The 17,668-nt window shown below is 39.3% G+C and overlaps 1 protein-coding gene across 1 annotated transcript; it reads left to right on the top strand.

The window, feature by feature from the left end:
* Positions 1-3,169: 3,169 nt before the first annotated feature.
* Positions 3,170-16,546, top strand: asic4a (acid-sensing (proton-gated) ion channel family member 4a). Its single transcript, XM_044019190.1, has 9 exons — positions 3,170-3,406; positions 3,798-3,925; positions 4,057-4,210; positions 9,910-9,963; positions 11,656-11,809; positions 13,239-13,330; positions 13,521-13,600; positions 14,481-14,591; positions 15,775-16,546. Exons 1-9 carry the CDS (start codon positions 3,337-3,339, stop codon positions 15,898-15,900), a joined length of 969 nt encoding a protein of 322 aa, XP_043875125.1. The 5' UTR covers positions 3,170-3,336; the 3' UTR covers positions 15,901-16,546.
* The last annotated feature ends 1,122 nt before the right edge of the window (positions 16,547-17,668 follow it).

Here is a 17,668-nt window from a genome sequence, read left to right as displayed (position 1 = left end):
CCTCTATTGCCTGTGTTGCCCGCTCCATCAGATAATGTCTGCCTGCCGAGGCTTAAGTGTGTCAATGAACAGGGAAGGGAGGATCAATGATAAGTGCAGCTTACCTTCTCAAATGCTCCACACCAGCCAAATAGAGATTAAACCATTTCAAACTAATAGCACTTGTCAGTCAAAAGTCATACTGGGATTTATGGATCTCCCCCCCCTTTTCCCCATTTCTCCACACAACCACTCTTCCACCTGCAATTGACTAATTAGATGCTGCAATGAATACCAACAAAGCCACATGGTGATCAGGACGGCCGAATGCATTTTCACCATGAACATGTCTTTGTACCACATCATAGCCTGAGCTGAGATCTGTAATTGTGTCAGCTGCTCTTTCTTCTCTGCGTCCTCAGCTAAGACTTACTTTGAAGGTTACCATACGTAATGCATCCAAAAACACATGCACACGCCCAGATCAAAGACCCCGGGCTCTATTATTGCTTAAAACACAGCTGCCTGTCTAAACAGAAGCTTTTCTAAATGGGGGTCATTTCTTACTCTAATCACTGTTGTGGAACGATACGAAATAATACTCTGTTCCTGGGAAGTACTCGACTGAACCGCACCACCAATGGCTTTGATTTGTTGTTCAACCGTCTCCTATGTGAATACACCCTGTGGTCTGTAAATGAGAGCTTGTGTTGTTCCACCAGTGTCCCTTATTTAGACATCACAGTGCTCATTAGGTGCATCAGGCTGATATCAAAGTCAGAAAATAGACATCAGTGTTGGGGGAGAACTGTCACTGTGCCTCTATAATGATTTGTCTGACATCTATTCTGCTCGATGGTTAATCCACCGTCATTTTTCCAGCTTCTTGTCTGTTGACCCTCCCTGCTCCGTGATTTCATCGGCTTAAATACCTTCTGTCGTCTTTCATGTGATGTTTGAGCATATTTTTCTTTCATCGTTGTGCTGCTGTTTGGGTCGTGATCGCTGGCAAAGGATGAGAACAGCTTTCTTCCACCTGTTGAACAATATGAAAATTCAAAGCATGTTGTCCTTAAAGGATGCTGAAAAACTAGTTCATCCTTTTATTGCATCTAGATTGTGTTACTGCAACCACATAACTATCAGGATGTTCCAGCGAGAGTCTGTTAAAACCCTTCCATTAATTCAAAATGCAGCAGCATGAGTTCTGACAGGAACTAGAAATAGAAACCATATCACTCCAGTGTTAGCTTCTCTACATTGGCTCCCTGTGCAGTGGAGAATTCAATTTAAAATCCTCCTCCTCACTTACAGTGCACTTAATGATCATCATACCATAAAGAGCTAGTTTTACCTTATCATCCCAACAGATCACTTTGGTCCCAAAGTGCAGGCCTACTTGTGGTTCCCAGAGTCATGAGCTCCTGGTCTCTCTCTTCTGTCTCTACCTCACCTCCCTCTTTCCCTTTCTGTCACACACATCCAAACCCTAACCTCTAACACCTCTCCGATGTCCCTCATTTTCCTTTCATCCTAACTGGTCGAGGCAGACGCTGCACATCTTTCAGTCTGGTCTCAGTAGAGATTTTATTCCTGTTTTTTTCCTCTCCACTGATGCCCAGTGCTCGCTTATATGTTGTAACTGTAATTTCTGCCTTACTATGTACAGTGTCTTGAGATATTGTATGTATGATTTGGTGCTATACAAATCAAATTGAATTGAATTCAGTGCTGTAATACATGGTGATATTATGATTTCTAGAGGGTGCAAGTTTCAGCTTAGTAATAACAATGGAAATAAGGACATACTATTACAGTAATGTCATGGTATTTCCAAAAGCAATGTCCAGGTAATAGCAGCGGCAACATAATAAGCAAAATGTGAAGCAAAATGAATAATTATTTCTATTGAAATAAGATGGAATTATCATAATATCTGCCTGCCCATTACAAAAATTGGAATAGAGTAGGTACCGCTCTACGCATCATGCATAGGACATCAGACCAACGTAGATCCTCATTTTAGTATGAATGGAACCACAGGCGTTTGAGTGTCGGTAATCTTTCTATGGAAAGTCTTCCCAGGGCTTTTACTGCAACTATAAGTTCATTTAAAACATGTAAATGTGCAGGGCTGAAGATTGAAGAACAGTGAGAGTATTTACAGAAAGACTGGGGAATACAGAGACGTTTCAGGACCAAGACACTGAATCATTATTTAGGTAGAGTAATTGGAACAGCTACGTATAACTTTAAGCGTTTCTCTACTCCTAGTTACTGTGGCACACACAATTATGTGTCTGTGTCCCTTTCCAGCTCGTGGTTGACGTGAAATCATCGCTAACGGTGCTCAGTGTGGATAACGTCACCGCAGACACCAGATTTTGAATTTCCAATTCGCTGTAAAATACAGAAATTCACCCGCAGCACTTAGACTTCATCAGCATTGTGCGAACTGGTTTGGCAAAGGGTTTGAATGTGACAGACGTTCATTTACATGTAAATGTCCGGCAGTAATTCATTCCTCACACTGCGTTTGATGTTTTCTCCTTTTTTGAAAGGCTGCCTGACACATACTGCCACATGGTGAGAAATCAAATTTTTAACACAGCTGCCATCCTTGTTTAATTCTGACTGGACCTGCAGAGAGTTATGTGTCATGATGTGTCCTGGGTATGTGTTTCTTTAGAATATAATATAAGACAGGTCAAGAGTGCGGGCGAGTTCCCAGGTTCTTGTGTTTTTTGGGGACGTCACAAACCATGTGGATCACAGGCTGTGCCTTGAATACTCTGAGGAGGAAACGGATAAATGGCTTGTAAGATGAATATTTTCTGCAGTGCACAAGTTAAGATGAGAGGCAAACACAAAGAGATGATGTGTCCCCCTCAGAGACAGCTCCTCTGATAGGTGGTGATGTGATAGCTCATTTAAAGCGACCTCTCTCTCTCTTATTGTCTTTTGTTTTCTTTTGAGGGAAGATTAAAGCATCTCTTATGCCATTTGATATCTCAGTGGCAGGGTAAAACTACTGAGCAGCTTTGTGCAGGGTCCGTGCAGTGGGTGCTGGGGAATTCATTCACATGCATCTTATCAAAGTCCATAAGAGACTGCAGCCAGAGATGTGTGGGTAATATTCTGCAGCAGCTAACAAGAGGCTGATTGTTAATTTATTTCTGTGCCTTCACATTAATTCCCTGTGAGTACAAGTTTGTGTCACCCAGCATGTGGACGTTGTCATGTTTATGGTGATGGTCATGATGTGAATCTGTGCTCTTTCAGGTTTACACCAGATATGGGAAATGCTACACTTTTAATGGCAACAAGAGCACATCCAGGAAAACCAAGCAGGGCGGAATGGGGAACGGTCTGGAGATCATGCTGGATATACAGCAGGATGAATATCTGCCCATCTGGAGAGAGACAAGTAAGCCTCGAAACTATTTGTCCATTGTAATCCTACGAGCATGTGATCCCTCTGCTGGGGTAAAAATGGAAAAAAAAGAAACAACCTGTATCTATTTCCCTGGGTTACATCCTGTAAATAATGCAGCTTTTGATTGCATTCTTGCACCCTGAAAATTCTGATTTGTGAAAGGAGTATTCATGGGCAAAATATATATTGCCTCAGACTTATGCTTGCATTCTAGTTGTCACATATTATAATTCCCTGCTGGCTTATTTCTCAAACATGACTGAAATATGGTTTGCAGTTAACATCAAACTGAGTTCGAGCTGTCAGATGAGGCAGCAATCTGAAATTCCCTTGTTCTCTCCCTTTGCAACGCTTCGTGTTCGTGCTCTGTTTCATCCTGGAGATGAGACATCCCTGGAGGCTGGCATACGCGTTCAGATCCACAGTCAAGACGAGCCTCCCTACATCCACCAGCTGGGCTTTGGTGTCTCTCCAGGCTTCCAGACCTTTGTCTCGTGTCAGGAGCAGAGGGTAGGTCTTCTTTATCACGCTATACCTTCTCTGTCTCCCCTCCCCCACCAACAATCTCGACTCCTGCTCTTCCTAAAATTGTTGGCCCCTGGTGGTTGAGGCTGGGTTCTAATAAATCTCTGTGTGCTTAGCTGACCTACCTGCCCCAGCCCTGGGGGAACTGCCGCTCCTCCAGCAAAGAGAAGTTCCCAGGATACGACAAATACAGCATCAGTGCCTGTCACTTGCTGTGTGAGACCAACGAGGTCCTGCGAGTGTGCAAATGCAGGATGGTTCATATGCCTGGTAAGACCACACCCCCCGTCTATTTACACTGAGCCTCACAATCAGTTCATTATGAAACGTCATGTAGTGAGAATGCTTGAAACAAAAGACACATCATGTTTTATGGTAAGGTCATAACAAAAACAACAAAACGGTATATAAAATTCAATGTAGTCTTCTGGTTGCAAAGCAAACTCCCATTCGAAACCTCAAGATTCATGATTGACTAACGCCATGATAGTGTTTGCAACTGGAAATCCACAGATGTCTCCCATTGCATGATACCAGCTGTCAATCAGATATGTGCCACAGTTTATAGTCTGTTTTCTTTTAAATGAGCAAATGAGCAAATTAACTCACCAGTCCATCGCAGGGTCAACATACAGAAACCATTCACTCGCACGTTCACATCTATGGTCAATTTAGTGTTGTCAGTGAACCTCTGCATGTTTTCGTACGGACTGTGGGAGGAAACCGGAGAACCCAGAGAAAGCCCATGCTCACACAGGGAGAACATGCACATTTTAAACAGAAAGGCCCTCCGTCTGATCTGAACCTGTGTCTTTTTGCCTTCAGGCAACAGTAAAAGCTGTTAATCCACTGTGTGGCCCTAAATGGGAAGATAATTTACAAATTTGACGTCATGTGCACAAAATGTTCCCATAGACTTACACTCACAGTTATTTTTCAACCAGAAGAATCACTCCTGGTGGCTAACCACTACTTCCATCCCACTCCTTGAGCTTCACTTTTCACACCAGAAAACTAACCCTTTTTTCATATACAGCTTATGGTTTAAACAATTCAACATTCATTCAGTTTCATATTTACAGTAACAAAAGTTAAATCCAGAGATCACAGTTACTAGTTTCCAGTATTTCCCAGTATTTCTTATTAAAACAGTGTGATCTCACATGATGGAAAAAGCAGCCAGAGCAGTATTTGCATGATGTTACCGACTTTCATCATTTCCAGGCCACTTGAACGTTTGCAGCAGAGGTGCAAATATAATTTGGGTGGCCTGACCTTGATGCTTGCTGTCTGGAGTGGGTTTGCTCTTCAGCTCTGCGGTCAGTGACACATGAAACTACACGTTCACACATCAGTGTGTGAAAGTTTAGTTTACAGTACACCATTGCTTCAAGTGTCATTTCTACATTAAAATGAAACTTAATTAAAAATGCAAGAGTATGTTAAAAACCTAGACCCTACACTTTTTAAAAAAAAAACATGGCAAACTATCTCACCCAATTAAAAATGAGAAATTATGACAACAGCAAATGTGCGCATTATATAACATGAATGTTACAGACTAAAACAGACAGCAATGCAATGTTTGATAAATGAATCTATATATAATTGTATGCATGTGGTATTAAATAAACCTTAAGTAAAAAAAAAAAAAAAGAATCACCCGTGAACCATCTATAATTAATGACAATGAAAACAGCAAAAACTCGCATGTAAACAGGGAATAACAGCAGATGTTTGATGTGTGGCTGCTCTCGCTTCTCCCACAGTGTTCTCCTCTCAGTCAAGTCAACTTCTTTTTCCATCTTCCTTCTCTTCTACACGTCTTTAGACAATGTAGAGCACTTTTCACATCTACATTTTCACAGCAGAACATCCATTTTCTCAATAACTGTACAACATTTATCTTGCTCATTTAAAAAGAATGTTTTAAAATCAATGAAAGTCTCTTATTCTTCTTCTTCTTCTTCATGTGGCACCAGTGAAGAACAGGTGGGGCGGCGCCTCTATCGACAATCCGCCACTACTTGTCACATAGGAAAACAATTTATGTGGATTAATTTTTTAATTTAAAACTCACACGAGTACAAGAGAATAAATCATCTTATTTGAAAAGATTGGACAATCCATTTTTGCACAAATCAAGCCAAAACCATTCTAGCAGCCACCACTATGGCCTTTGTTTTCAATGGCAAACTGGTCATTTAAATTGTATCCATCTTTTTGGTGTTTATGTTCTTCCTTTGTTTGCTTTATTGGTTTGATTGAGTCTTACATTGCATAGTAACAGTTACCATCCATCTTAATTTCCACGTAGGAAAAAGCAAGTTAGAGTCTATGAATGTGTAATTAGTCGGATTTATTTTCATCCAAAAGCAAATTGAAAAAGGTCTTGAGTCCATGTAGTCTGAATCTGTAAATGCAGGCACTTTGATTGACATGTTTAATAAGTAAGCATATTTGTAGCGATCTGTTTGAAGTTACAGCAGGAAAACTTTGAATGTTTGCATGAATCATTTCCATATTTACACAGCGCACCTGACATTTGCAGCTCTACTTAGTCACAAAGTTAAAACATAAGGAGGATTCATATGAGAAGACAACTGGGTGTGAGAGTTTATACTTAGTTTTAATAAAGACCTAAACCCACACACTAGAAACTGAAGGTAGAGTTTTGACAAAGGAAATCTCTTCCGATTATAATACAGTTTATACGGCTCCCATTTACAGGCTGGTGTTCTGATGTGCAAAGACAAATCACTGCTAATTGTTTGATGTCAACAGGTTGTGAGGTGGACTTGACTTTTTGTCCACTGCAGAGTGACTCAGGCTTTGTTTAGACTGCAGCCCAAATCAGATTTGTAAGAATATCCGATCACAATCTGATCTTCCTGACCAACTGACCAACAGCATATACTGATCCGATCTGCCCGTGTCCATATTGACATTGTCTAGTCTTGTCTTCCACATCATTTCTATAGTTACAGGCTGTCTGTCCACTGTGTCGATCGCTTGACGCTCCTCCAATTAACTTCCGTCTCTCCGGATCTGCGTCGTTGTTGTTGTTGTTGTTGTCCAACTCGCACTGCATGTGACACAGAAGACACTTTAGTCGTGGGTTTTTTTTGCTGTCCAGAAAATGACAAAAAATCAAGCTAGATATAATCGAGCAATGCTTAAAAATTGGATTTAGACTGCAGTCTAAACATGGTCTATGTCTGAGTTGGTTTAACGTTTTTTGGAAAATATAAAATATGGCTGTGAACTCACAAAACTTTTATTTATTTTCCCCCTTACTTCTATGTCCTTTTTTGGCTCATACCCATGTAAACCAATATTTACATTTACATATATATAATATAATTTCCTTCAAAACAAAGCTTGTATACATATTAATATAATGTTTATGATTCGTCTGCCTCAGATTTTCAAAAATGCCTGGAGGTGGAAAACCACAATTATCTGGTTTCTTCAACTTTTACTCAGACGTAAAACGCTGACATTTTATCACGATAATTATTGAGCGTGAGGAAACTTAATTGCCGCAATTTTTCAAAGGAATGAGACAAATACACAAAAATGGACAGAGGAAATATAATAAGGAGTGTTCACAGAGCCAAGTTGTTTAGGGGAGCAGAAGCATGTTGCATTCCATGGTGAAGTATTACATCAAATATGATATTTATTATATCAGATGTATTAAACACTGAAGCTTTTGTGTGGCGTCAGACACACTCGCATTAGTTGACTGCAATTATCAGTAGTGAATAAAACATACTGTTGCACTCATTTTCATTCAGATCGCATTTATTTTCACTGATTGCCAGAGGAGCATGAGGCTAACTTGTGAATTGAAATCTTTAACAGCCTCGATGTAACAACACCTTGTCAATGAGAAATCAAGAGACCTGTGCCTAAAACAAATTATTTGTTTATGTTGTTTTGTCTTCCGGCAGTTGTCTATAGCCATAGCAGCAGATTTGTGTCACTCAGAATTATACATTGTAAGTTTTTTATTATTATTATTTATTGAGAGAAACAGCACACATTTGTTTTGGTAATCCATTTCTTTGTAGGACTCACTCTCATAATCCAACTGTTTATTGTCGTCTTCACACAGCAGCAGATTCTCATTAGCATGTGTTTACATTATCCAACACAGTCTCTCGCTCCTAGTTTTTCCGCTTTAGTGTTTTTTTTATAGTTTGTTGCTTCAAATTGTCAGTTTAAGCCACCAGATCATATTTTGTAGTTCTTGTGTAATTGTTATCACCTACAGATCGTATAAAAACTGATGTACTCTTCTTGTTTGCTAATGAAGTAAAACAAATGTCAGCGTCCTTAACGCAAAGCGACATCGAGTAGCTTTTGTATACATCCAACGCAGCTGTCTTTCAGTTCGGCTGTTGCTTCCATTTTAAGTGACTTTAGACGGCATTACTGGATCGCCATCGCTCCAACAAAACTGCAACAAGCACGATTGTTGACCCGTTCTCTGTCTGCATACATCATTATTTCTAAAATCTTGATATTTAACAGAGGAGTCTGGTGGATTTAGCACAACAGAACTGCTGAATGCCGGCGATCGTGAGCCACGTCACAACCTGTATTCTTGTCTGTGCTCCGGTCATGCAGAAGTAATGAACTTCTTTTTTTAATGAACTGATTCCAACGATTCAGTACATCGAAAAAACAACCGACGTCACTGCAGTCTTGTGCAGCCGTGCAATGACGATCCCGCCCACGTTGAAGAGGTACTAAAGTAACGATGTGCCTGATACCAAACCGAGTAGAGTCAAACCGAGTCGTGCTAGACCTGTATCATGGAAAAATGTCATTATACTCTATTTTACATGAGACTTACATGATGTAGTTTGGCTTCAGCCACACTAGACATTTGATCTATAATGTCAGTAAACATTTTCTTGAGAAATCCTAGTTTCGGGTGTTTTTCAGTAGCACATTTCGTGAATTACGTTCCCATGTACTGTAGATGGAAAATGGAATTCAATAAATAAAAAGTATAAATAACGACTAAAGTACGGCACATATAAGTGGACACCAGTGGGACTGACAGCTGGCATCATCATGTAATGGTTTGTTGGATATCACAAATGCAACTTTTCACATTTGTGAAATTTCTTTGCAGCTTTATCTGAGGAGCTTGTGGTTGCCTTTGTGGCCATTAATAGTAGTAATGGCCACAAAGTAATAAAACATTTTATGTATCCACATATATTTCCTGCACTCTGTGGCATTGAAGCAAAACTGTGTTTTCCCCAGATATTTTGGGCTGATGTTAAATTTTTTATTGTTCCACTCTATTTCTGTATCCGGATGACCACTTCAAAAACAAAACCACCATTAAGTTGTTTTTGCTCTTCATATGTAGACAACATACACAGATGCTGTGCTGCTTTTGCCTCCACACACAACTCCAAGTCCTTCTTCTGTCCAGATAGTAATGTTTATTGCTATAATATGAGTATTAAATCAAAGCATTTCTTCTCTGTTTATTCACAAAATCATAAAGGAAGATGTTTTGAAATAAGCGGACAGTGACTCACTCCTCCAGTCATGAGATATTATTTGAAATTAAAACAGCAAATAAATGCACCTTTTGCAAATTAATTGTGTTTCTGATGAATACCTGTCATTAATGGTCTGGTTCAGTGTGCGAGTCAGCGAGGAAGTGACTCATTGATTGTTTTTTAAAGACTTTCTAAATATGCCTCCCGGGTGGAGCCAGCCAGCATGCTCCATTTCTCAGTGCCATCAAGGACAAACGTCCAAGACGGTCCAGTGTCTATGGATGCAAACCCGTCCTCATTTTTTACTGCCTTCATTTGGAGACGAATGATAAGCTGTGGCGTGTTGTTCGCTGCCGCGGCTCCTCATTGCAGCAGATATGGGTCACTGATCATTTTGTTTCTGATTGATCAGACTCATTTTCTGTTTCTCCTCTCCAGGAACTGCAGATATCTGCCCTCCCAGTAAAATCAACTGTGTTGACAAAGCACTCGGTAAGAAACAATCTTCCTTCATTTCTTTTCTCATTACAATAGATGGGAAATGGAAACACAATCACTAAATATAATAAGGGCTTTTTTTTCTCTGTAATACAAATACCTGGAGGTAGACTAGATATTTCAAAATGACTTTTCCTCACTGTGATTTAGTCACTTTAGAGCTTGATGGCTGTTCAGTCGCTATTGTTCCAATGTTAATATGTAAACAAGGCTCCGTTGCTGTGTCTCTGCACCCCGTCCACACCCCACCCTCGGTTTTTTGACTCCAGCTTCACTGCCCTTCAGCAGACTGTGACTGAACCAAGGTGCCTTACTTTCAAAGGCATGAGGGTTGCAGTAAAAAAGGGGACAATTTTATGCCAAATGTATAAGTACAATTATCATCTCTGAGCCAAAATAAGCCAGACATTTAATTATGGCTCTCTTCAAAACCCATTTAAAATATGGCAGAATGAAACCTTAGATATATCTTATAAAGTGAGGCCTTATTCGTGTGATGTCATAGTACCGACTCAAATAGTGTGAATAAATTCCCCTCTCCATGAAAACATAATTTGTATATTTATATTGTAAAGGTGTTTTGTTCTTACAAGACAAAGACAAAGAAAATGTGCCGTGTCTGCTCCTGCATATAAATAAGATAATCACTTGTTGTGAAATATATAAATCATTAAATTATAATTACTGCATTAATTGCTCCCTCTGCTTCTCTTTGTTTAGGCTGAATATATTGAGAATTTGGAAATAGAAAATAGAACAGTAGTTACAATCCTGTGTGCATAGTGTTTTTTTTTTTTGCTTGCATGTTAATTGTTTGCAAGCCAACAATCACTGTAGCATTTGCTTCATTATTTATTCTCAGAGCAAACACATGTAAATGACTAATAAATCTTTTTGTTAATATTTAAAAAAGAAAAACCTGTATATTTCTCTGTTAATACTCATATGGCACACTAAGTCTATAAAACTAGATATTGCCAGTTTTGTTTTTGCACATTTTGTCTTTTATAAGCTATAATCAATTTGTTACATTAAAACTATATGGCAGCAAAAACTAAACACTGGCTCGAGAGAGAATGTTCCCACATTACCTGAAAAAGCACTTATTCACCACCAGGAGTGGGGAACTTATTTCTTATGAAGGGCCATTTCCCTTTTGAGGGCCATACAAAGTTATTGAACGCATATATCACACTAACCTCTCGAGTCCAAAACACTGCTGTAGTTTTTGCAAACCTATCCACATACTCGGATGTCACATCGGGCTTCCTGTTGTTAGTGGAAACCTCTTCTTTCTGTCAAAAAACCAGAGCGTGGCTTGACCCCAAATCCTGCCGGTGTAACACTGTCTCTTTCAGAGTTTGGTCTGTTTGTGGGAAAGTGCCAGCTGGACACGAAACTCCACCAAAGTGTCATTGATTATTTATTTAGGTATATATTTATTTATTTATGTATTGCCCCACGGACCAGATCAAACTGTCTCGATGTCCACAAATATTCTGGAGGTGGGATGCTGACACAAAAACGTCCCTTACTACTAGTACTACACAGAAAAAATATGTAATTACTGGTTGGTTTTGTCTTGAGATTCTGTGTCCTATCATGTATGTTTATATCTTTGTTCTTACTGCCAACAACCAGGCCCACGTTATATCTATTAAACCCCTGTTTCCACTGTGTTTGCAGCACAGCTACAGAAGAACAGCGGGGACACTTGTCCCTGTGAGACACCCTGTAATCTCACCCGCTACGGTAAAGAACTCTCCATGGTTAAAATCCCCAGCAAGGGCTCGGCTCGCTATCTCTCCAGGAAATATGACAAGTCAGAGGAGTACATCAGGTACGGCGGCGAGCCTTCGACAAGACTAAAGTCACTTATGTGCAATGATGTGGTGTTCAATAAAAAGGACTATAAACTGTGACCTCTAGACTGTAATCGCAAACAACCATAAACAAAAAATCAATCATGGTTTTATACATACATCAATTTATATTCCGTGTGGTAATGGGAGGCTGATTGTCAGGGACCACACACACGAGTAGTAAATACTTACAGTATTATACGTTTGTTTGGTTGTGTTGTTGTGTTGAGGAGACAGGTTGTTAGTTTATTGCTGTTATTTAAATTTTTACCGCTGAATCGACACTAACTCGTCATTTTCTCCTTGATCGTCTATGTGTCGGTGAACACAAAATTGAACATTTTGACCTCTACTCTTTTCTAGTGCCGCTGTCGCAGTAAAATTCCTGTATGAAAAAAAGAATCAAGGTCTAATACGTAGATTATTATTATTGTAACATTTTAGAAATTCAATTCCACATTTTGCCGACGCAGTGTAATAATAATTCAAACTTTTCTCTTTCTAAAAACCTTTATCTTTTTTGTCTTTCTATTGAACACAGATAGATAGAGGGTAGCTCGTTAGCTATAGCACGAGCTAGCTATCTGGCTAGCTATCGTCGCATGTTTGAAAAGGTGTAGGCAGAAGTATAAACTTATATGTAACTACCCCATTCCTGTTACACTCAACTCAGTTTATAGACTGCTTTATCCCATCACCAAATATTTACAGTATTTTATGCAAAGTTCTTAATGTTCTCAGTACAACACAAGAATACGTCTGTCTTTAAACATTTCCATTACCCTCCTGGATTAAACTGCTGTTCTTCAACCTTATGTTTATTTAAAATGTATGTATGTTATATTCTTTAAAACTGATTTATGTTTTTGACTCTGTTTTAATTTATCTGTTAGGATGGTTCCATAATTTGACCCCCGAGATTGAAATGTACATACTGTACATTTGTTGTCCTGGCACACTGCATTTTTAAATTTAGGTTCCCCCATACATGATATCCCCCTTGTCTCCCTTAAAAACTATGTCTCTATTTAGTTTGGAAGTAAATTATAAGTTCATTTGTGTGGTCTGACTGAACTCATGTGCATTTCACTCCTTTCATTCCTAATCATTGGGAACATAGTTTAAAGTAAACACTCTTTTAATATTGGTAAATATTTTTTTGTGTAAATCCACAGAGATCAGAGACATGGTGATGACAGAGCAGACTGCCGGTGTTTTTCTCCTCATTTCAGTTAAACACCTCATTATCTCACGGTGGCTGCTTAGAACTGTGTAAAGCGCTTTAGGCCTCACAATCCCATGATGGCAATTTACAGTGTGCATAGCGTTGACTGAGTGTGGTACAGTTTTTTTGTCAAATGACTTTGTTTTCGACGCCGTCCGTCCACTCTCTGCTTGTTTTTCCAGAGACAACTTCCTGGTCTTAGACATCTTCTTTGAAGCTCTGAACTATGAAACTATTGAGCAAAAGAAAGCCTATGATGTCGCAGGTTTATTAGGTAAGAGTTTCTTTCATGTTTTTCTTTGCAATCTCTGAAAAAAACATAGAGACCTGCTGCTGATTGCCGGAGTGACAGGTGTTGTTGTAATAGCAGCACTCACCTCTCATTGATATTAGCAGGGAAAAGTGGGAAAAGCTATGGCGCGGTGTCTTTTGTGCATCTTCTGTGAGTACTCTCTCTTTTTCAGGTGACATTGGAGGACAGATGGGCTTATTCATCGGAGCCAGCATCCTGACAGTCTTAGAAATACTGGACTATATCTACGAGGTACAGTGTTCATCGCGGTCCGCACACACAAAGTCAATCACAATGCGGAATGAGAACGCTGCTGTGCAACAATTAGAAATAATTAACAGCTATTGTCCTACTTTGTTATAATCAACAGTCACTATTTACAAAACACATCAGTGCACTGTCATCTATTTTAATTTTCCTCCATATTGATTTTTTTTTATAAATGTTAACCACAGAGTGTGTTAGTGTTTATCAGGATTCCTTTCCGTCACATTATCATGTGAACATCTCACAGTGTCAATGTTATCACTTGTTATGCATGTGAGAAGTTTCATTAGATTTCCAGGCAGGAGACAGTAATATCCGCTCAGGCCTGTGCTGAGGACATGCTTCTAACGCTCATCATGAAATGAACTCCTGCCTCAGCTCTATCCCTTTAAAGCAGAGGTGTCAAACTGGCGGTCCGTGGGCCACCTGTGGCCCCCCAATCGATTACACGCGACCCACCGCTTACTGTAATATCATGTTATAATGAAAACATGGTACTGTTTCTTCTTTTTTTTCATAATAGTAATAATAATACATTTGTTTGTAATTATCGCATTTTTAAATGTTACCCATGTTACTATTAACAATTTAATTTAAAATGTATCTAATAATAGGTTTATTTTACATCATAATGTGTCATTCCATATCCAAACAAGCTCTTTTACTTTGAAATTCTGTGAAATGTCATCATGAATATCTTCATTGCAACATCATGGTGGAATATTGTGTTATAATAAGGACCGGATTAGAGCTGCCTGTCATACATGTGTGAATAAAGCCAAATGTGAGGGGGTCAAATTTAATGCACACATGATGATGAATGAACTCTTTCACCCTCCCTGTGCCACGTTCTCTGTGCTACAAGGTGACCAAGCGCCGGCTACAGCGCCTGGTCCGACCGCAGAAAGAGGAGAAGAAGATTCAGCAGCAGAGCAGCACTGTCGCAACAGTGGGTGTGGAGGAAATGAAAGCAAAGGTACAGCACATACACTGTGTTTTACTAACAAATGACACTGTTTTCGTGTCAAGTGTACAGCTTTCCCCGCAGCACTGTCGCTGCATTGGCGAATGACAAGAGAGTAATTTAGGGGAAAGCAAATTAATGTGTTTTTCCACTCTTATAATAATAATGAAGATTGTAATGTTGCTAATTAATCTCCCCCCGGAGCTGAATTGACTTGCATTACATTGTCTTGGATGCTTATTTTGTTTCATTAGCTTTCTTGTCGCACATCTAACTGTAATTCGATGCGACAAACAGGAGCTGCAGTGACAGAGTTTTCATTTATAACGAGTCAGCCAGGGAAAGTAAAAATCTGTTTTATTACAATTCAATTATCGATGTCTTGGTTGCATGTGGATGCTGTAAAATCAAATTTCACTCATCTTTGTTTTCAGGTTGAGACACACTGGTTTACACTGTCTGTTTAGCAAACCGCATTTGTGTTAAGTGAGGCCCAGTTCTGTACTGAAAGCTGCAGTGCGTAACTTTTGGTGAATTTGTTGTTGTTGATGTTGTTATTCTGTCTCTGTTTGGTGACTTCATGAACACAAATGATTTAACATTATATGTATGTAGAGATCTTAACTTGAGCAATACTGTCACACCTGCCTGTGGGAGTTTTTTTGAGCAGCAGAATTCACTTCTGAAACTTTTCATGGGTACGTCTTTGTGTTTTCTCACTTTACTTTTTTTATGATATGAATTTTTTATATGGGGCCACAGTTGGTGTGCAGCAAGAAGACCCAGATTTGCGACCCGGACGGAACAAGGCCTGGCCTTTCTGCATGGAGTGTGCATGTTCTCGCCATGTGTGTGTGTGTGTGTGTGTGTCCAGTTTCCTTCCACAGTCCGAAAACATGCAGATTTGGGCATTTGGCAGATTGGACACTCTAAATTGACCATTAGTGTGGATGGTTGTTTGTCTCTAAGTGGCCCTGTGATGGACTGGTTACCTGTCCACGGTGTTCCCCCGCCGTTCACCCTATGTCAGCTGGGATTGACACCATGACCCTCATGTGGAGGATAAAGCGGTAGAAGATGAATGGCTTAATTAATTTTTATACGCTGCAGTTTTAATGCAGAAAATTTGGGAGTGCTTTTTTTATATATATATATTTTTTTTTAAAAAAGATCTTCTTTCATCTGCTTCCCACAGGAGCCTCATGACATGACACGAAATCACCCTGAGGGGGCGTACGCCAACACGATTCTCCCCAACCACCACCACCCTCACCACCATCACACCGGACACCACGGGGTGTTTGAGGACTTTGCTTGCTAGAGCCGGCCATCATTTCCAGTCCTGGTGACAACAAAAGATATGAGCTGTCTGTGAGATTAATCACAGACCCTTGGCATATTTGTCATTCCTTTGCTGTCACCAGTGAAGAGCTACAGCCAAAGTCAGACACCAAAGCTGTGCTGCTAACAAACCACTTGTATGTGCAGTATGTAGGCACAAATCTGGACACAGCTTTTTCTCTCTTTCTCCCTCTTTCCCATCATTCCCTCTCTCCCTTTCCCCCTCCCCCTCTCTGGATTGGCTCCTTTCAGTGTTGTCCTGTGAAGTCGGGCAATTTGTGATTTTCAGGACCAATTTTTGGTACATGATCACTTCAAGGGAACAAGTGGAGGACTGCATGTCACCTCGATCCAGTTTCTATTCTCAAAAAGAAAGGAAAAATATGATTTATTTATTTATTTATTCCGCTGACATCTCTGATTTCTTTTCTGTCTGTATCCATCTCCTCTCAAACGATTGCTCCACTATTTCAAGGGATAAAAAAAAAAAACTAAAAAACTCTGTGCCATACCAAGCCATTACACATTATAAATTATGTAATTATTTAAAGAGATACTATTATCTATATGTTCTATATTGTATACAAGATGAAGAATACTTCAGTAAAGAGATCTTATTCATGTTACAGCCATTTCAAAGTATGGGGTGAAATGTTGAGCCTTGGCCTTGAAGTACTTGGCCGCATCTTTCCACACGATACAGTTTGTCTGGATGTGGTTGAGGTGTTAGATCGTAGCACTGTACCTGTACATAAAGTCCAACTTTACATGAGAAAGTTCAAAAAAAAAAAAAAAAATAGTTGTTGTTGTTTATATTCCGTTAATACTATATATATATATATATATAACAAGTCATTTTAGTTATTTATACATTTTAAAAAAACAAACATATTTTATATGACAAATAGAAATCACGATTGTAGCAAATAACTGTAGACTTAACAAGATGCAGATCATGTCCGAGTGCCACACATCAATACATTTGTAACAGAACTGTAAGGAATCCATTTCTTTGTTTTTTTTTCTACCTAAACATTTTCCAAGACAACAACGATACAAATCCTTTGCATATTGATGTGGAATGTATGATACTTTCAGTTACGACGCGGTTGTCATGATTCTCACGTATTTGTGCCCACATCCACTCTTCACTTCAGTTAGCGTCATAACTTTAAGCTGACTTAAGCAATAAGAGACAGAATTAAATTGTTTTTTTTGCCAAGTCATCTCTTTCAGCTGTGGGCCAGAGCCACTGTAAAGGTGTAGCTGCTATTTACAGTGTTGACCTGACATCTGTGTGTGTGTGTGTGTGTGTGTGTACGGTAACATTTTGCACACATGACTGTGCACATTAGACAGACTCCGAATAGTTGCAAAGGAAGCTGAGAGGGTTTTATTGCAGTGGTAAAGTATTCTTAATGGTTTAATTTAACCTAAAAAAACAATTTAAGAGCACAAGTTCACTGAGTGTGGATACAGAATACCTTGTCTCATTCATAATCACATAATCACGTCTATCGTGATGAAAGGTCAGCTTTTTCCACTGCACGGATGTAACAAAACTTCAACATCAGGATTCACGTGACCTGTTATTCTAGGAACGTGTGATGATTTGATTCATAGTTGAACTAATGGAAAAAAATGCAGTTGTAGTCAGGGGTGCAAAGAAATGTTCTATTCAAGTAAAAGTATTGGTCTAAAAATGTTAAGTTATTTAAAATGTACTCGGAGTAAAAGTTACTTACTTC

The sequence above is a fragment of the Solea senegalensis genome, linkage group LG2 (genome assembly GCF_019176455.1).
Source record: "Solea senegalensis isolate Sse05_10M linkage group LG2, IFAPA_SoseM_1, whole genome shotgun sequence".
Classification (NCBI taxonomy): Eukaryota; Metazoa; Chordata; class Actinopteri; order Pleuronectiformes; family Soleidae; genus Solea; species Solea senegalensis.
This window is presented reverse-complemented; position numbering and strand designations above follow the sequence as displayed.